This window comes from Antrostomus carolinensis, unplaced genomic scaffold (genome assembly GCF_000700745.2).
Source record: "Antrostomus carolinensis isolate BGI_N321 unplaced genomic scaffold, ASM70074v2 scaffold42662, whole genome shotgun sequence".
NCBI lineage: Eukaryota > Metazoa > Chordata > Aves > Caprimulgiformes > Caprimulgidae > Antrostomus > Antrostomus carolinensis.
In genome coordinates this window covers 1,698-20,914 of record NW_010299660.1, presented here as the reverse complement: position 1 = coordinate 20,914, position 19,217 = coordinate 1,698, and the positions used below count along the sequence as shown (strand labels likewise).

Sequence of the window (19,217 nt, the reverse complement as noted above, 5' to 3'; positions counted from 1 at the left end):
ACACTGATTTACTGGAATGAACTTATATCTTAAACTCTGTTACTGTTCTTTAAATGCTTTCCATTCCACATTAACATTTCTCAACAATAGTTAGTTCTAATTAGTTTTTCCAGCCTATTTGCAAATCTAGCACAATGCCTTCTGAAAATAAACATACTGAAGAATATCAGACATTTTAAGATAAGTGGTCAAGTGACTTTGCTGGTAGTTCATCTATGTTCTGTGTGTGCTTGTATCCAGTTATGTATGTATTGAATAGACATTTAAATCCTAAAGAAAAAAAATTAATTTGAATATAGAAGATCATTTTTTCAGTGACATATAGTAAGTAAACTTTCAAAAGCTTTTGAGTAGGTCATAGATTTCTATTAGTGTGTTTCAAAAGAGCTCTCATATTCCTATTGACATGTTTTGATGGCATTCTCATTGCTCTCTGATATGTGTGTACCTGTACTTGTCTTGATCTTAAATAGGTTTTCAGCTCTTTGGGTACTGCTGTAGCTTTCCATTGTCTCTAGAATATCTTCATAGGCCTCAGTGAAAGAAATTTGGGTATATGAGAACATTTTTATTCTGTTTTAATCCAAACAGCTGAAGAATTTGCTTCCTCTTCTTTCATGTGCTGCTGCACACACATCTGTTACATGTCCTCTAAAGCAGCAAAAAGTTGCACAGGGATGCTTTACTCAGTGTTCCTTTTTATCTAGGGGGATTGTTTACAGCTGAATTTATTTTAAACAGTGCCTGTGGATGTAAGTGAGAATAGGTGCATGAGAAGAGAGGTATTTTTGAAACCATACCAATTAATACTAGCTGAGGGTTCATGCATTTGCATTGTGCCGTTCTGATCTGTGTGATTTTCTCTCTGCCTTGTGTGCTCTTTCTTCATGGTTTGGTGGTCTTGAGGTATGAATTTTAGTAAAATAAAGTGAAAACTGTGGTTGTTTTATTACTTGTATTACTGTAACTCCTAGGAATCCAAGTCACGAGGCACAATTCCACTGTCATAAGCACTGTACCAGCACTGAACCAAAAGACATTGCCAAAGAATTTACAGCACAAGAAAAGGGAAAGCACGTGGCTGGAGGCAAAAGAAGGAATACATGCTGGCTGTGTTCTACATCCAGGGTGGGACTGGTGGAAGTCTTAAGAAGTTTCTTCCTCCCTACCCCCTGAAATGGCAATTGGTCTATCAGAGAGCTTCCTTCCTTCCTCTCCATTTTGTCTTGCTGATAAACATAATAATGTGCTTCTATTTGCCCTTTAAAAAATGAACTATTTATGTTGTGGGTGAATGATAGGAATAAAACTTCCAGCAGTGGGTGAGAGATCTGGAATATTGGGGACTGTAGTCTGTGAAGGACTTTGAAAGTGAAGGTGAACCACTTGGAGTTTGTTGGAGTGAAGGAGTGGTGTTCGCTGTGCTTTGCAGTATTGCTTTGAGCTGAGTGTGTGCAGGGAAAAGTCTGTTGTCAGGAAAAAAATACTGTAGTAATAAAGTTATGAGTAATGAGGGACTGTCCAGTAAAGGGTTTAGCTGTGTGGATGGATGGGAGAAGTCTTGTATACAAAGAATCTGCAAGACTTCAAAGATAGGGTTTGGCTAGATGTCCAAGAGAAGTGTAAGTGCAATTTGATCAAAGCAGACTGTTACACCTTGCCCAAGTAGATGCTTACAGTAAATTTGGCACTAGTGTATTTCATCTCTCAAATTTTAAAGGAGGAGCAGAGCACAAAAAGTGAAACATTTCATCTGTGCAAAGACAAGTTTCCAGGTCTGATTGGAGAGCAGTTGGACAGGTAAAATTCCTCTCCATTTGCAATACTATTGCTGCCTGTATCTCCCTGTCTTTGTGCCTGCTCATTCTACCGTAAGCCTCAATGCCAGTTTCATAGCACTTAGGTGACCACCTAACTCCAGTCTTTGGCTTGTTTCCTCTATGCCAGAAGCTCAGTAGAGATACAAGGGTGACACATGAATGAGCACACCCTTGAGAGAAGAGGATTTTTGGATAAAAAAGCTGTGGCAATCTCAGCAAGCAACCTTGTCTTGCTCAGCTTCTCTGTACATGGTATCAAAGAAATGCTTGACATTACTGTCAAATTACTTTTCTTCCCAAACAAACCAGCAAGACCTGGAATTTAGGCAAAGCACTCGGATTAAAGTAGCAAGCAAGGCACCACACAGTGCTCCTCAAGTTGTTACATGAATTTTTGTGCATTCCTGTCTGCATCATGCAGCCTCATCCACGTGCCTTGTTACAGCTTCATTGTGCTCCTCGGTGGCTGTAAGAAACGCCAGCGACTCCAACTCCTTGTGTAATTGCCTCTGCAGAATGGAATGAGGAGGCAGCTCTGTGTGTCCCCCATGCATCAGAAAAAACAAAAAAGGTATAACAGGGAAGAGATTAATGCAGTTCTGGTGATGCAGGGCTGGTTTTTACCTGAGATTGTTCTGAGTTTTACCAGGAGCAAGGTGAGCTGGGGTAGAACTGCAGAGGGTACAGAGAATCTGAGGCTTTGTTTGCCCTCCCCATGCCTGTGTTACAGTGAGGCTATGGCTTACACCTTTGACTAGACTCCAAAGTGCTGGCCTTTGCTCACAATATGTATAAACTTTTCCCATTAAATGCATTTTTAAATTTAATTTTAAAGCATGTCTTTGGAGATGGTGTATCCCTGTCCACCAAGCACATCTGAAAATTTGGCATGCAAATAAATGTAAAACACTTGATTTGATGCTGTTCTAATCAGTGCTTGTAAACGGTGTAGCATACAGGTAGAGAAAGTATAAAGCATGGTGTAATGCAGTAGAATGCAAAAATATATTTTCAGTTCTATTCTGAGAATGCCACAAAAATAGCCCAATGTCAAATGTTGTTTGAATATCATTTCTTAATGTGTCTGATACATTTATTCTTTATGTGAGCCCGGTGATATCTTGCTTATGCTACAAAAATACAAAAGTATCTATTTTTAAAAAAAAATAGATTTTTTTTTTGCCTCTAGGTGTACCGAATTAGTTTTTTGGTTTCAGTCTCAACTCCTTATGGTTTTTGCAATGACTGATGGATGACATTCCTACCATCATGTTGTATAAGAGAATTTGATATTTCTAACTTAATAGCCCAGTATACGGTTTACAAAATCTAGTGTCTCTGCAGGGAAATGAATCCTACACAGTTTCACTTCTTGCTGTTAACATCTTGCTAAATTGAGAGAAGGCGACTGTAATAAATTGTAACACTGGTACGTCTGGTCCAGTATCAATACTAGACAATACTAGATTAAACAGCAAAAAAAAGCTACATAAAAACCTCCCCTGTGAACCCTGGCAGACACTGCAGTGGCAAAGGCAGTACTGTGTGAGGCTGAGTTTTATTCTTCACTATCAATATACAGTAATAATAAAGCAAGCAGACAAATGGGAGAAAAAGGTATTAAATGTACTGCATATATTACAACGAAACAGCATTTTTAGCCAAATTAGTTGATCTGTACATCATAGTAGAACCATCTTGCTATATTGTCTATAACCTTTAGCCACGTCTCGGATTGCAGACTTGAGTTGCGTACTGACAATAACCACACTGTTTCTCTGACTTATTTTGACAGTTCATGTCCAGTTACTTTCAGTGATTTGCAAAGCTGACATTTCCCTTTAGTGAACCTGAAACTCTTTTCTGCTGTGTTGCCCAGATATTTTTAACATACCAGACAGTAAAGAAAAGCAGAGAAAAGAGAGGAGAGCTTCATTCTCACTGAACCCATGGAGTGGGTCTTACAGCAAAGATGAGGGGTGAAAGGAGGTGTAGTATAAATGAGGACTGGACCCAAGATGAGTATATTTGTGGTCAGGGGCATATTTTTATGAATTTCTCACGCTAGAAATGTCACATTATTGTTTTGTTCCTTAGCAGATATTCTTCTGATATTACAATATTATCTCTCCTTATGGTAAAGTGTATCTGATTGAGTCAATTTGTACTGACAGCTTTCCTAAGTTAACTTCTCCGTGAATTCCCAGTTCATTTAATATTTTTTCCTCCTGCTTCCCACATTTGAGCTACCTTTGTTCTGTGTCTGAAGGATAGGAAGCTGATAGTTATTTTATATTTATATTTCAAGGCTGCTTAATGTTTAATGAGGCTGAATATGTTGTAAAAAGCTTCAGAACACTCAGACTGGTTAATATTTCATGCAGATCTACAGAGACAACTATATTGATCTTTTAAGCATCTGCTAAACAAGACAAGGAATAAATTAGATTTTGGTCAGTTTGATTTGGCTGGTGAGTTAAATAGCTTTTAGAGCATTATCACCTTTTAAAATGTTTTGTTTCCAGTTGAATAAAGTAGATTTTAAAGGTGGTATTTCATCATGTTGTTTCTCATTGCTCTTCATCTTGCCTGTTTCATCTGTGTTTGTATATGTTATGAAGGGATGCAGAAATGTAAAGAGAGGAAGTTTGCACTGTCTGTTTCATGCACCCATAATTATACCTTCTGAAGCCATAGTTGAGAGGGTCCTACTTGCCTATGTTGACTGCATTTTTGGACTTAGGTTCCCACCATTAAGCTAATGTTTTACACGCCTGGAAAAGTCTAAATACACTGCAGAGCTGCACCATACATGTTCTCTGATATAAATTTTTTAGGGGAAAACCTACCCTATCCCCAAGTTCCTGATTGTGACACACATTATTTGAATAAATTTTGGTTAGATCTAAGTTGTAAATAATATTTGGTATTTGTATGTTGTTTTTATCTCAGAGAACCCATTTTAATATGCACATGCAGTCTTCCTTTTTTACAAGCTTTGGGGTAGCAAATGTGAAAAGTTGATTTCCTTGCAAAAAGAGGAAAAAGAAATTATATCCATTCAGATGTCTACATAACTGTTCCATAAACCTAATGCTAGTTGATAGCAAGGATTTTGAAAGGTTATTTTTCTACTGCAATAATTTTATAAGCTTTTTGTGATGATTGAGAGTTTCCAAACCTTGCACCCAGCACATGCAGCAACTGGAAAGCTGATATAACACATTTGCATTGAGTAACTGAGTAGGCAGCCTTGGAATAAAGTCATGGGGTTTGATTGTTAGCTCAAGAAGGTATCCTAGAATTTTAATGGTCATGCAACTACACTAAAGAAAGACTGATGCAGGAAACATTTGCTTCACAAAGCGCTAGTTTGACTAAACTTAAGTATAAATTACTGCATTTATTGTCTTTAAGAAAACAGCACTCTGTAGCCTACAGAAGTATACAAATATTTTTCCTGTATAGAGTTCTTTTAAATGTTTTTGTAGTAAAGTAAATATTCCAACTCAGTATAACCATAAATCTGTCTGTTCCAGGTTAGACCTCTTTTTGTTAATGAATATAGATGGAAAGAATATGTTTAGTATTTTTCACTTGGTTTCTTTGTTTAACTCTACTTTGCTGTATCCAGGTCACAGCAGATGTAATAGTTGTGTCCTTCAGCATCAAGCACTTCAAAGTTATCAGCGACTGGGGAGGTTTGGGGTTTCCCAGATATGTTATGTCTGTACTGTTAACTGAATTTAATACTTGAGGACAAAGAAAGAATACAGAGACTCAGGCAAAGGAATTGATGCAAAATCTTTTAAATGAAGAACAGGAAGGAGCAGAGAAGCTTTTGGTTTTGTTAGATTCTAGGACACCTCTCCAGCCACCCTTTTCCCTTCATTTCTACTGCCTGTGGAATTCACTTATGAATTCAACTCTAAAAAAATCCTCTCTCTGATTTTAAAATGTTTCATTTAAATATTACCAACTAAAGGTTTCAGGAAGTTTTAGCTATCTGAATTCTTTTGCATTTTTTCATTTGGTGCATTCTCAACTAGTATTCTTTTCTTTTCTGTGTCCCAGCAACCAAGGCCCTGTGAGATGCAGTGAAAGCGATGTCAGTAGAACTTCAGTTTAGCTGAATTTAAAGTTTGGGGGGGACACACAAATCTGGCATAATTTGGGGGGGGAAGTGCCTAACTTGTCAGTCAATGCTATTTTTGGTGTCTGTGTTACCTTATAGTTGATCTAATGCTAAAAGCCTCCTCTCCTTTTATTTTTCTTCCTGAAACATTAAATTCACTGGCTTTTAACTAAACAGAAAGTATGTCCTGAGAACATCATGCTATTGGGAGCTCAGTAACTGACAATTAGAAAGACTTTTTTTATTATTATTTTTTTTTTTTCTTCCTAGGTACTGTGGCCTTGATAATCAACTTGTTAACTCCACTCCTAGTGGTGGGATTCATGGTGACCAACACAGTGTTTATTACCATGCACCTATCAAATTTTGTCAGACTCTAACAGTCTAACAGCAGCCTTAGATGGGAGAAGACTGTGCACACTGGAGCAGCCTATTGAGTAGCTTTATTTTTACACTTTATTTTTACCTAAGCCTTAACTATCTGTTGGGTATGAACGCAGTCTCTCCAGTGATGGCTGTTTCTTCGGCAGTGCTTTACTAGAACTGTTTGAGAATGTGGCATGCTCTGTGGGACCATCAACACATGTTTCTGTGACACCATCCACAAAAGCAGCAAGGACCCTTACTGAGGATTTTAAGGTATGTCTTCAAAATCTATACTAATTTTTAATTGGTTTTGTGCTTCCATTGGGTACAAAATTAAAGGTTGTCAAGCTATGCCCATGTGAAGAAAAGATTTTCCACTTAATTGTGAAAACGTCTTGATGCACATCTAAATCCTTGTTGATATGATGAGACATTGTCACTTCCAATGCATGTGTCACCCTTAATTACTATTCAGGTTCAGTATGATACTGAATGTCCTGGAATTTCAGGTATGTTGTCGTTTCAGACCACAAATGTGGCCAATCTCACAAACGTGAGGCCACCTGCAAAACACTTAAGCAAATACTAAAACCTCAAATGCTAGCCACCTAGATCATAGTTGGACACTTCATGATTATGAAATAAAATCTTCCACAAGGAAAATTACAAACATGTAGTCTATGAAACTGAGCTCCAGAACGCTGCTGACCTCACCAGAGCCAACATTTGTGCTAAAGATGGATATCCCTCAATTATCAATAGGAATAGTAATGAGTATACATGGTAATTGTATTCTTGTTACTGGCATAGTGAAGACATGCTCCCATCTGTTGAAGATATTTTACCTTATCCTGTGGAGAGACAGAATGTAGGTGTGAAATTGCCTGTTGTGTCACATATGCATGTGTGTCCCTTGTATACTATTTCACACTATGGGAAAGCTGGTACCTTTTTCTTCTGAGGTTGCTTTGAAATTTATCATGCTTGGAATAATCTAGAGAGCAGTTGAGTTTGAGGGACATCAGTCTTACTGGTGCCTAAAATTTCCAAGGAAAATAATCTTAGAATCTTCCTTTGTAATTAGTCAATATGGTTAATATGCTCCTTGTTGGACATATTAATCTGAATATAGCACACACTAAATTGGAGTCATGAAAAGAGAATGGCACCACTTATTAGTGGTGGATGCTTCCAAGTGCTTGACTACAAGCTGAGTCAAGTTTTGCAAAATCTTTGGCCTTCAGATGTTTTCTGTGGCTCTTTCTCCCACCCTGTAAAACCGGTTCCATTTGCTAATGGTAACTTGCTGTCTAATAGTGATTCCATCATCGCTCAGTAAAATGCCTAAGTTTACTTGGACAGACCAGGAAAACATTAGACTGTCTTCCATGAGCTAGAATTATGCCCTAACTATCTTACATGAATATGAATCAGTTTAAATTCCTAAAAGGTAGTGTTCAGTAGTAGTAAGGAGATCAGGATCTGATGGTCGTAAGGTTATTTCTAACCTCGAGTCCCACCATTCTATTGTTCTGCTTGCCTTTGAGTGGCCAAGGCCTTAGTCCCTCTATATAGGGACTAGGACTTCTGCCATTAACTTCCCTGGGATCAAGATCAACTTCTGCTTTGCAAATAGTAAAGCATTATGCAACTACAGTAAGATACTTGTGTAAGTGTAATTAGATCAGGATGAGCTGCATTCTCCTTTCCTCAGGGAGTTATGTACAGTACCTTGATTGGAAGAGGAGACAGATTTAACCTGATTGAATTGTTAAATGGAAATATAAGACAATGAACATTAGCCACTTAGTTCATTTCATAAATTCTACTAATTAAAACTGCATGTGCAATAATAATGGCTATTCCAGATATCTAAGTAAGAAAAATGCACCTTTGATATGTTGTGGCACAGGCATAATGAAAACATTTAGTTAATGGAGGATCTATGTAATAAGAGTTACCATACAGAACCTGCAGTTGGAAATATATAAACACGTTTCCCAACAGAATTTCACTACGTCACAATTCATTATGAAAATTGGCAATAACTGACAAGATAGGCACAAAATGGATTTTCATGTTGCTGGGGTAAAGAATGGCTCCCAGCAATTAATGGTTTTAGTCATATTAAGCAGATAAATAATGCTATCTGACACTACAGTATTTCACATTACACTAAAATTTTGTAACATTTGCTCATAATATGACTTGAAATATGTTACCTAGGAAAAAAAATGTTATCTCTGGAACAGTCAAACCCCATTAGAAACCTTAGGCTTGAAAAATCACAATGTTAACAGTTATATCCCCTAGCAAAGGTTTGCTTTCCTTAAATAGTGTTAAATTTAAACCCAGAAGCTCTAGTCTCTTTTGGAGTTACTCTTCCTCAGTGCATTGAGCTTGAAAGGAGAATTTAGTGCACAAAATGTACTGTGCATTACTGAATGTTGGGAAGTGAAACACTATGAAGAGCTGCAGAAGGAAGTGGGTAGCATTTAGTGAAATAACTTCATTGATACTTATGTTCTCTAAAAAAATGTTGCTATATTCTGCTTTATAAAAAAGCTCCTAATCTTAATGTGACCCCATTATCCTTACAATGATTGATAAGTAAATTGATTATTTTAAATCTCATTCTAGTTGGAATGTTTGCTTTTTCCAGAGCTGGATATAGTCTACCTGAGTACCACTGTTTTTGCAGAAGAAAAGATTTTACTATAAAATTCTATGGGTCTAAATTTACGGTTCCTGTTTGCATGAGTAACTCCTGACTTCAGCATTATTACTCATGTAAGTATAGTTTTATACTGGAAAATGCCCTGTGTATTCCAAGCATTAATCGAAATCGAGAACAAACACAAGAATATGATTTCTCTCTCTTTTGATGCTAATTCTATTCCAAATTCATTGAGTAACATGGAAGAAAATGTGATTGCTTGTCAGTTTTTTATTGGGATAGAACACAGTGGATCTGGAAGTGTCACGTTTAGCTAAAGGCAACGATGCACAGTGTCTCAGCACCCAACTCCCACTGAATTTCAACAAGAGTTAACAAACAACCTTCCCTTGGGCTCCAGTGAAAACCCTGGGCTTAGTATCCGGTCTGAGCTGCAGTTTCACTTGCAGGAAATAAGCTTTTTTTGAGGTCTTTTAAGGTATTGTTTCCTGAAACACCAGAAGATAATTTGAGAGTAGAGAGAGCACTGCAATTCTATTACTACAATGTGAAAATGTTAAACTTTAGTATGAAAGGACTACTAAAAAAAAATAAATTCTCAAGATTGTTAGGATTACTGAATACCATAAACTGTTCCAAATCCAAGTCATAAACAAAACAGATCATCTTTTACATGTGCCAGGATACAATTTTATTGCTTCTCAGATAACACCGCATTTAGGCTTTTATTTAACTTGAGGGTACTGGGAGAGCAAAAACAGTTCACTTATGTCTTATGACATTTGTCCTTCTGTACGTTAGTGGAAGAGGTAGGGACTTTTCAGAGACATTGCTGGCAATGTCATAAGAAGTGCACATGAGTAGCTTAATAACTGTGCTAGTAAGAATGTGTAATCTCTGCCAGACTCTGATACCTAGATTTAATTACCTTCAGTTGGAAGATGTAAAATATTTCACCACAGTTCTTATGACCTTATAAAAATTACACTGTTTATAGAGGTCACAGTTCTGCATTGTCTCATGATGATTTTCACAAATTTGTTGAATTGCTTAAGTATATCACAACCTGGGAGTCTCAAAACCTCTCTGGACGGTTGTGTGGTCACCAGTGTGTGATGCTGTACAGCAAACCTTCAAGGAACCTCCAAGTGAACACTGTTGTGGAGCCCTAATCTCCTAGTATTAGTGTTCAGAACAAATTCTAGTGATAGCAATAGCAACTATGTCTAATGGACTTATTTCTAGCTTTCTTTTTTTTCTAATGAGGTGAAGAAGAAACAGTGGGTGCCCTAAGCCCAGCTGCTGTTTGTAGATGACCACCCAGTGCTGCAGGAGCTGCCAATGACCAGTGCTTTGGGAACTACTGGCTTGAAAGGCTTGGTTCCTGCTTTCACATCTTCCCTTTATGCTAGTCTGTGTCAGTGTTATTGCACCTTCGTAGTATCAAAAAGAAGTACATGTTTTACTGTGCTTATTTTAAAACCAGTATATTTAAAAACAACTAAACTTATCTAAGTTGGGTATATAAAAATATACATGTAATAGCTCACATTATACAGTAAAAAAGAAAGCACCTGCGTGAAAAGCTTACCCCTTTCTTTAGAAGGAAAGCTGTCTTCATGTAGTTGCATCAGTAACACTTACTTATATGTACATACATACAAACCAGAGCTTCGGTCACGTAAATCTGTCCTCTTATGTGGTACAGAAGGCCCAGAGGGCTGATATGTCTCATTCTTTCTCCATCACGGAACTGCTGCCATTCACACTGTGTGAACAAGAGTATGGCTTGGGTAAAGTGCGAAAAGCGTGAGGTAAATTATGCTCCATGTGGCATAATTCCTCCCAGGAAACAGCATAACCAACAGCCCACAAACAATTGTACATTATTCTGTTGTCAGAAGGAGCAGTTGTCACTATGAGCTCTACAGCCCTCGCTGAGGAATGCTGGCACAGGGTGTGGGACCACGTGTGCTGTTTCTGCACTGTGATGGGGGTTAGAGAGAAGGGCCAGTTGTAAATGTACTTGCAAAGCTATAAGGTAGAGGGCTGCTGGATACCTTCTTCAGCACCTCTGACTCAAACTAGGAGAGAAAAACAGTGTTGAGAAAAAGGTTCTGAATTTGCTGTGTCAAACCTTTTCTCTGTCTAAGAGGGTCAAAGCATAACTCTAAGTTGTTATATACAATTAAAAAAGATGACTAAGTAACAGTCTGTTTAAACATTCAGTTTCTTTCTAATCCTAGCTGCATTTCACTATAGTAAAAATGGGTATTTGAAGAAAACATTTCACTGTTAAAGATCATTGCAATTATGTTTTAGAAGTGCCTTTTCCAGATCAGGCTATTAAGAAAAGTTACCTTTTTATTTTTTCCAAAATAAAACTGTAGTAATTAGATATTGTATTTAACAGTATGAGAAAAAAAAGTAAAAAACTATTTCTACGCAGTTTCTGAGGTAATAAGCTGGCATGTTAAAAATATATTAATGCAAGTCATTCAGTTGTGAGTGTGTCCCTTGCCCACCTTCCCCAAAAAGAGGGGATGGACACGGTGATTTCAGTAAAGTGGAGAAAAGGTCTGTGGCATACTGGTTGGTACACTGTATCATAGTTCATCATGGTTTCTTGTGAGGTCCTCCCCGTAATTAGTAGCTTGACTTCCAACGAACATATTCCAGTTGTCTAAAACCTCCTCTTTTGTTAGCTTTTGATCCTGGTGGGAGGAAAATAAAATCTCTGTAAGAATATTTTCAAAGCTAAGTAAGACACATTAGCACAGATAAGAGCCCAGGGAAACAGACAGTTCTTCAAAGCAGCAGACTGCAGATTCAGGAATCATTGTAACTGTTTTGTGATGTTTCTAGGTTGGGCTCTTGGCTTCCACGGAGCGACCCTTAAGAGCAAGCTTTGATCTACTCCAAGCTATCAGCATAGAAAGGGAGACATGTCATATCTATCTAAATCTATCCTTAACAGAAATCTCCACTGATAGATGAAATTGTGGTGGGGTTTTTTTGGTTTGTTGGGGTTTTTTGTGGTTTGTTTGGGTTTGTTTTGGTTTTTTTTGAGTGAAATGTGGACTCCAGTGGAAGACAGAAGTCACACTGGCTTCAGTTAGGTCAAACTGCTAATTGAAAGTTCTTTGTAATTAACTTACTGACAAACAGTATATAGGTTATCTAGTACACAGTTTTTCCCTGTGGTTTGGTTTTGCCTTCCTGACGGTAAAAATGAAAATCCTCTGGTGTATTTTGTTGAAGATGGTTGCTTATGTTAGCAAGTTACACACTCTGTGTAAGAGTGTTTTGGCTTTTCAGATTCCAGCTTTGCTCACATTACACTCCTGAAGACCACTGTGTAGAATCTACTGAACCATTAATCTCTCATGTTAGAGGAAGTGGATGCATTGAGCCAGTCTTTTAAGTCAAAGATGTGTGTTTGATTATAGATTATTTTAGCTACTTCCTACGTAATGTCTCTTATTTTTCTCTTGCAGTCTAAATTAGCATACAAAAACCATGACCATTCTTAAAAGGAAAAAGAGTATTTCTGCTGTGTTAAGACTTCCAGGTTTAAGATGATAAACAATTTCTTATCTAACCTAATGAAAGCCAGTGGGACTTCTAGAGCTGCTAAACTGCATTTTACTACATTTGCTTTGTGATTCTGATGCTACCAACTGAAACTGGCATTGATACATTAACATGCTACCAATTCTAGCCTCTAAAATGTCATTTGAAATGTATTAATAAGAAAAGTTACTAGAAATAATTTCTTGCTAGCCACTATGTTAAAAAAATATATACACTACCTTATATAACTTTTATAAAAATACACTAGAACACTAAGTACCTTGTCTGCATCTGATTCATAAACTAAGTGCCTGGCTTCAGCCAGTGCATGATCATAGTCGTTTGGGAGAATCCAGTGCTGAATCTCTTCTTTGTCCATCTTTCCATCCTTGTTGAGGTCACGAAAATCCGCAAACTGTTCACGCTCTGTAACTACCCAGTCAGGTTCTGGTCCACCCTCTTCATTTGCAAACATATCAGCTGGAGAGGAAATAAGGGTCTCACTTGAGTCATATTTAATTTGCAAATTATGCACAAGCTAGACATTTGCGCAGCGTTCCTCAGAGGAAGACTAAACTTCTTATCCTTTGCACAGCATTTCTTTGTACAGAAAATTAAATGTGGGTGTAAATAGAGTAGCTGTGTGTATCTTCTCTCAGGTCTACTTCTTCACTGCTGGTGATGCTGTCCATCCTTGCACTACCCTTGTATCACAACTGTGCACTGCTGGTGAGGCTAACATGAGAGGTGAACCTGTTCAAAGGCCATCATCCACTGAATTTCAGAATGAAAAAAATTCTTTGGTTAAATAGTAATCATAAGCTTTAGTGCTGGGCTCAGACACATGGGGAGAAAGGAACTCGGCACTTTTATCTTGTTCCTACCAGCAAATGTCTTTGTGGATAAGATCTGAATCCAGCCAGCAGAGTGGTTAGGGGAAAAAAGGCACAGAGGAAATTTAGGAAAACAAAAATTGCTAAATTGAACTTGAATGCTTTTGTCCTGCTTTTAGAGAGGTCTGTGTAAGAGAAATTCATCTGAGTAGATGTGTCCTTTTCTAACCATGCAGTGCTGCAGCACACTGCAGGTATTCTTCTACAGAGAGACCTGGAGAAGTCATTAATCAGTGGTGCATTCTGTGTGAGAGACCACAGGCAGTGCACCTGTCATAGATTGGTACCTTGGGATGGAGTACCATTTGTGACATAGGATGCAGAGATTAGGTACATGAGCTGCTCTGTACATCAGTCCTGTGCTGTATTTAAGAAGCATAAGCAGGAAAATGCCACAGTGGCAGCAGCTATCCATGTAAACAGAGTTGGGAGAGTAGCAGTGATTATTAAGAGTAAGTGTATCTGTTCTTTACAGCATAGGCCTTCCAAACTATGAGTAGTGCGTCCACTTTATTCTTCTGGTCACCGTGGTCAACCAGTTGTTTCTTGCTTGTCAGGGCTGCCTACTCTTCAAGCTTTCCACTTTTCTACTCATACTTAAAGCCTGCTTTGTGATACTACTCCTATGCCTTGTGGGTTTTGTTTCAAGGACATACTAAGGAAAAGTGCAGCCCACATAGAGAGCCTCAGGGCCAGAAGCTGGCTGCTATCTACAGGAAGAATAAATGCTGGTCTCAAATCTAGGAATGACCTCCCCCCAGCCTGCAGCGTGAGCGCATACACTAGGCTAAAATTCTGTTGGTAGAACTGTCCACAGTGTCCCTGAAATACTCTCTTACCCACTCATGCAGTAAGAATTTAGTTCTCTCTACTTAACATGACCAGGGTTATTTTCACTGCTTGTGTAAAATCTAAACCAAATTTTGTAAAAGACAAAATAGGAGGAAGGAAGGAAGGAGGGAGGAGGAATCATTCTATAACCCTCAGCAGATTTCCCCATCAAATACCTGATCTAAAGACTGATTATTTTTGGACTTGTTCATTGTTCCTTATAGACTATCAAAGAAGAGAATTGGTTTTCTTTTTTTTTAACCCCAGCTTGATTAAAAATCAGAAATATTGTAACTGAAAAAGGGAAGTAGAAATATTTTCAGCATAGTTTTCCTCAACTCATGAAGAAAACTTCAGACAACGCATTCACTTTCTTTTTTAATTTTTTAAAGTGCAAATTATATTGTTTATTTGAAGCAACTGACATGTCCTGTCAATTTGATTTTTATCATCCTTGCCAGTGTGGGGTGATCGTGACTAGAACATTCTATGTTCCTATCTATAGAAGACAAGAAAAAACAGCATTCACATGGTAACAAATGTTGACAATTACCTTATAATTATATGTAGGTAATGTCACTGAGTGAACTGAAATTACTGTGGAAATTATGCTGCTCTGTTATTTCAGTCATAAATGAACAGCATTCACATTCTGAGGCTAAATATAATTTACAAGGAATAGAAACCCCCTGCCATTAATTAACATGTGTATATTGTTCCTGATTATATGTGAAGTGATCTTTATAGCACCACTAGAAACAGAAAGACTCATCTGAGTTTGCACTAATGCTTTCCTGGTGCTACTTTCTTGATTTAAAACCAATCAAAGTGATTGTGCTGGGAAGTTAGCTTTTGGTATCGGCATAACAATTCGAAAGGCTAAAATGTATTATGTACTGCTGATCTCCAGTCCTGCTTCCGTTTTGCCTTCATAGGTCTAACTACAAGACAGCAGCTAACTGCTTAGTGTGACTAAAGCCTGTGAAAATTAACTGTGATTGATCTGCTGTTGATGTTGCCCATTTTGTTCTCTCTCTGCCCCTGAAGTAATGCACAGCTGACTTTCACGCATTTCACAACTTCTCTGAGAATCTTAAATTTTAGTGCTACTTTTGCACAGTGCATTTTTAATGCGTCCTATATTTCTAGAAGAAACATAATGGTATTACCATACAAATCAATAAAGAAGTACAGGTTCTTACTTACTAATTAAATTAGGAAAATAAATAGCAGCAAAAAGGTGAATTTTCTATTTTGCAATGTATGCTTCACAGCTATTTGGCACAGTCAAGTATCATTCATACTTGGGAAGAGACTAATTTACTTTCTGATCCTCCTGCATTTCTACACCATGCCTTCAAAAAGCTGTTAATGGGATCAAGTATACAAAGAGTATTCCTGTCATGAAAAATATTATTCCAGACCCTCTTAGCCAAATTATATGAGACCAAGAAGAGGATCTTATGCTGTAAACTGCGAGGAACCTTTTGCTGGTTATGTTGCTATCGGCCTGGATTGGATGGTTGGTTTAAAACAGTTGAACTGCAGCACAAAAATGTTCATCTTTGGGTTGTTAATACTGCTGCAAACTTGAGAGAAGATGGACAAATGGACTGGAGATTATATAAGAAACAAACCTCAACACTCACCAATGTACTCATCCTGATCCACAAAACCATCCTCGTTTTTGTCTATGTCTTCTAAGGTTTCCTGGAAAACAATTTTGCACTGAAGTAATCAAGAGAGAACAAAGAATTCTGGTTCCGCGCCTCCCCAATCATTTCATGTTTGAGGCCTTAACTTGCCCTTGTACACAGGCAAATGCACTCTCACTGATTCCAGTGTGATTGTTGTTTACACAATGTATATACAAATATCCTTTAATGTTGAAAAAACTCCCTGCACATGAATGAACTGGACACCACGCTTAAGTCTTAAACTAGGGGCAGATACAAGCTTGTCTCAAACACTTAGCTTCTGCATGTCAGCATACTCTTCCTTTCATTTTGCTGTTAAGTCTGTGCCCCAAGATTGTTTCTTGATTCCATTTAGGAGCTGTCTAAGTGAATTTAACAAGTCTTTCTTATGCTGAGAACTCTAAATCAAGTGAATTTCATGAAAGGCAACCCTTTCTGTTCCCTACCTGGCTATAAGGTTTGTGTCTTTTTCTAAATCCTGCATGGTAAGGTTAGAGAAGCATTTCAAAGCTCATCCAAAAAAAAAAAATAAAAGTCAAAACAATGGCATTGTTTTTGCTCTGCTTACTAAAACGACAATGTTTTTCATATGCTCAAACTCCTCTGGGTGAAGGAAAGCAGTGAATTCTTCACGAGTGGCAGCTAAGTCTCCATCCAGGTCTGCAGTTTTGAATCGTCTTTCATCTCTGGGCAGCATTTTTTTAAAACTGTGCTGATCGGTTGCATCTTGGAATTCTTCAGGATTTTCTGCAAATTAAGAAGATCTCAAAACTATGTTCCTTTTAAAATATATTACCACAATGGAGTACCCCAATTTGCTGTTAGAGTCTAGAAACAGAAAGGCTTATTGCCGTGTTACAACGGAACTTCTCCGTCCTGTGAAGTTTTAAATTCAGGGCTCAAGCACTTGGTTTGATTTTTAAAAGTGACTTAATATAGGTAAAAGTTTGAGTAAGCCTTCTGCTGGAATCCAGGATAATGAATTTTGCAGTACTGTATATCATCCTTCATAGATATATATTTTTTTTTTAATCTGCTTTTACAAGCACTACTTAGGTAGTATTTGGGGTAGATTTCATTCACAGAAGTTTTATTCTTCTTAGGAATCAGTATGATCTACACAACTCTTCAGCTTCAAAAAGCAAGCAAGCTAAAGGAAAGTGGTTTCAGAAGCTGGCAGACTGAAATTATCTAACTGCTACACCTCTGCTACAGGGAACCTAACAATTATTTTCAGTTTAAAATAATGACATTTTTTCAGGGTGTTCAGTGGCATAAAATGAATGGTATTTGATATAATTTTTAAAATAAGATCACTAGACTGACTTCAAACATGTAAAATACTCATAACAAATTCATAATTTGCATTTTGTGAGGCGAACACAGTTGAAAAAGACTAGGTTAGGAATCACAGATGGGCATTTCAAGTGTGCATTAACACAAGATCACAATGTAGTAGCTGTTCTCCAAGTCTTGAGGATTACAGAGAGCTAGGACAAAGAGCTGAGCAGGGCTCCCAGGGACACTGCTGAAGGGATGGTGTGTCAGATATTTCCTTCCACAACTCCATTTTAATCTAAGGTAGACTTTGGAATTATTACTGCTACTGGAAGCTTGCTCCAGAAACTCCCTCTATGGTAGGTAGATACTGTTTTCTCATTTCCAGTATAAATGGTCAATTAATACCAATTTGTTGTTCTGTCAGCATTGCCCTTTAGCTTAAGTGATCTCTTCTTCTCCTTTCCCTTCATTAACTTATAAAAAGCAAAGGGAACGTATGTGGGAGAGAAAAAGATTCAGGTATATTTTTAATACATGTTTCTTTTGCCTGATTTGTTATGGATTTTCATTTGCAGTTGATCACAGTCTGAAGCATGTTATTCTGCAAGAACTATTTTAATCAATAACTTTGATATAGCTTAGACCCAGCCTAAATTCTTAGCATCTAGAATCTTAAAAGTTTAGAGAGGCTGAATTAACAAATACTGGTTAATTACATAATATATTATTTTTTCATTAAAGTACCTTTTTTAATGTTAAAAAAATATCTCTAACTGGAGGAGACTTTAATTCAGCATTGTCAGCACATTTAATAAGCCCTCTACAAAACCTCCTGTGTTCTGGTGACCCATGTGGAAATAGCTGCAATAAACAACTAAGAAGTGCTTTTGACCTCTGAGCATCTATAAAATTTAATGTAATTTTCAAGAGTTCTAAATGTGACACCAAACTCCTGGTGACTGTAAGGCATGAAATCATGCCTTATAATCTCAATAGTCTTTGATCATATAATCTGAAAATGTTATCTTACCTAGATAATAACCGTATGTGGCTTGTTTGTACTCTTCCCAGGCAATTTTATTGTCCTTGTTTAGATCATAGTCTTTCCAAACTTTAGCCACATTTTCATAGATATAGCGTTTCTGTACCCGTTTAATCCAGTTTTTTAATTCCTCTGTTGTGAGATAGCCGTCTTTGTTGTCATCTATTCTATCCACAATTTTCCTGTAAAAAGAGACCAGCATTGTTTAGAGTTGACAGAAAAACAAACAACATGTCAGTCCAATTTCAGTAATCTTTATCTGGTCCTGATTCTCCACAAAAATGCAGTGCATATAACTGATAAAGCTGCCCAACTGGCTAAGGCTTTCTTGGATTTTGCAGGTTATTTTAAGGGATATGTCTCTATTTATTATTCAGTATTGCTGTGAATAATTGAAACAGAACTTGCACGATCAAAATTAGTGACCAAGTACCTCAGATACTAACTGGATTTCTTAGGTTGTATCTACTAACCTAGGGGGTCCTGTTCTTCCCTGTCAATAGGGAGTGGCCATGCTGGGCTCACAGTAGGGGACCCTAACTTCACCTGGGGAGAAAGCCTGTACTGCAGCTTGCTGGAGCAACCAGGGCAAAAAACTAAGGATTTCGTGGACACCTGCGGTTTCTCCTGGGGCTTTCCAACAGTCTGACACTAGAATGGAGTGAGTTATATGGCTCTGTAACATAGCCCTGGGACCCCAATCCTAGCACTGGTCATTGGGATGACCAATGTGCTACCACCCTTTCTAAGCAAGGTAAAATGACTTACAAATGCAGCAGCATCCACTTTAGAGGTTAGAACAGCAGACTATATGTTTCAGTTTTCTCCCAGAAAGCAGTTAAAAGCCAGTCACTTTCTGAATACTATTTGTAACCCTCACTGCAGAGGCTGCCCATAACAAA

The 19,217-nt window shown here is 37.7% G+C and overlaps 1 protein-coding gene across 1 annotated transcript; it reads right to left on the bottom strand.

Moving 5' to 3' along the window:
* Nucleotides 1-11,604: 11,604 nt before the first annotated feature.
* RCN1 (reticulocalbin 1) lies at nt 11,605-18,497 on the bottom strand (the record flags this gene model as incomplete). The annotated part of the gene is made up of 5 exons (XM_010162864.1): nt 11,605-11,712; nt 12,852-13,051; nt 15,945-16,005; nt 16,561-16,739; nt 18,304-18,497. Coding segments are annotated over 5 exons (742 nt in total), but the record flags the coding sequence as incomplete, so codon positions are not given.
* Between the last annotated feature and the right edge of the window lie 720 nt (nt 18,498-19,217).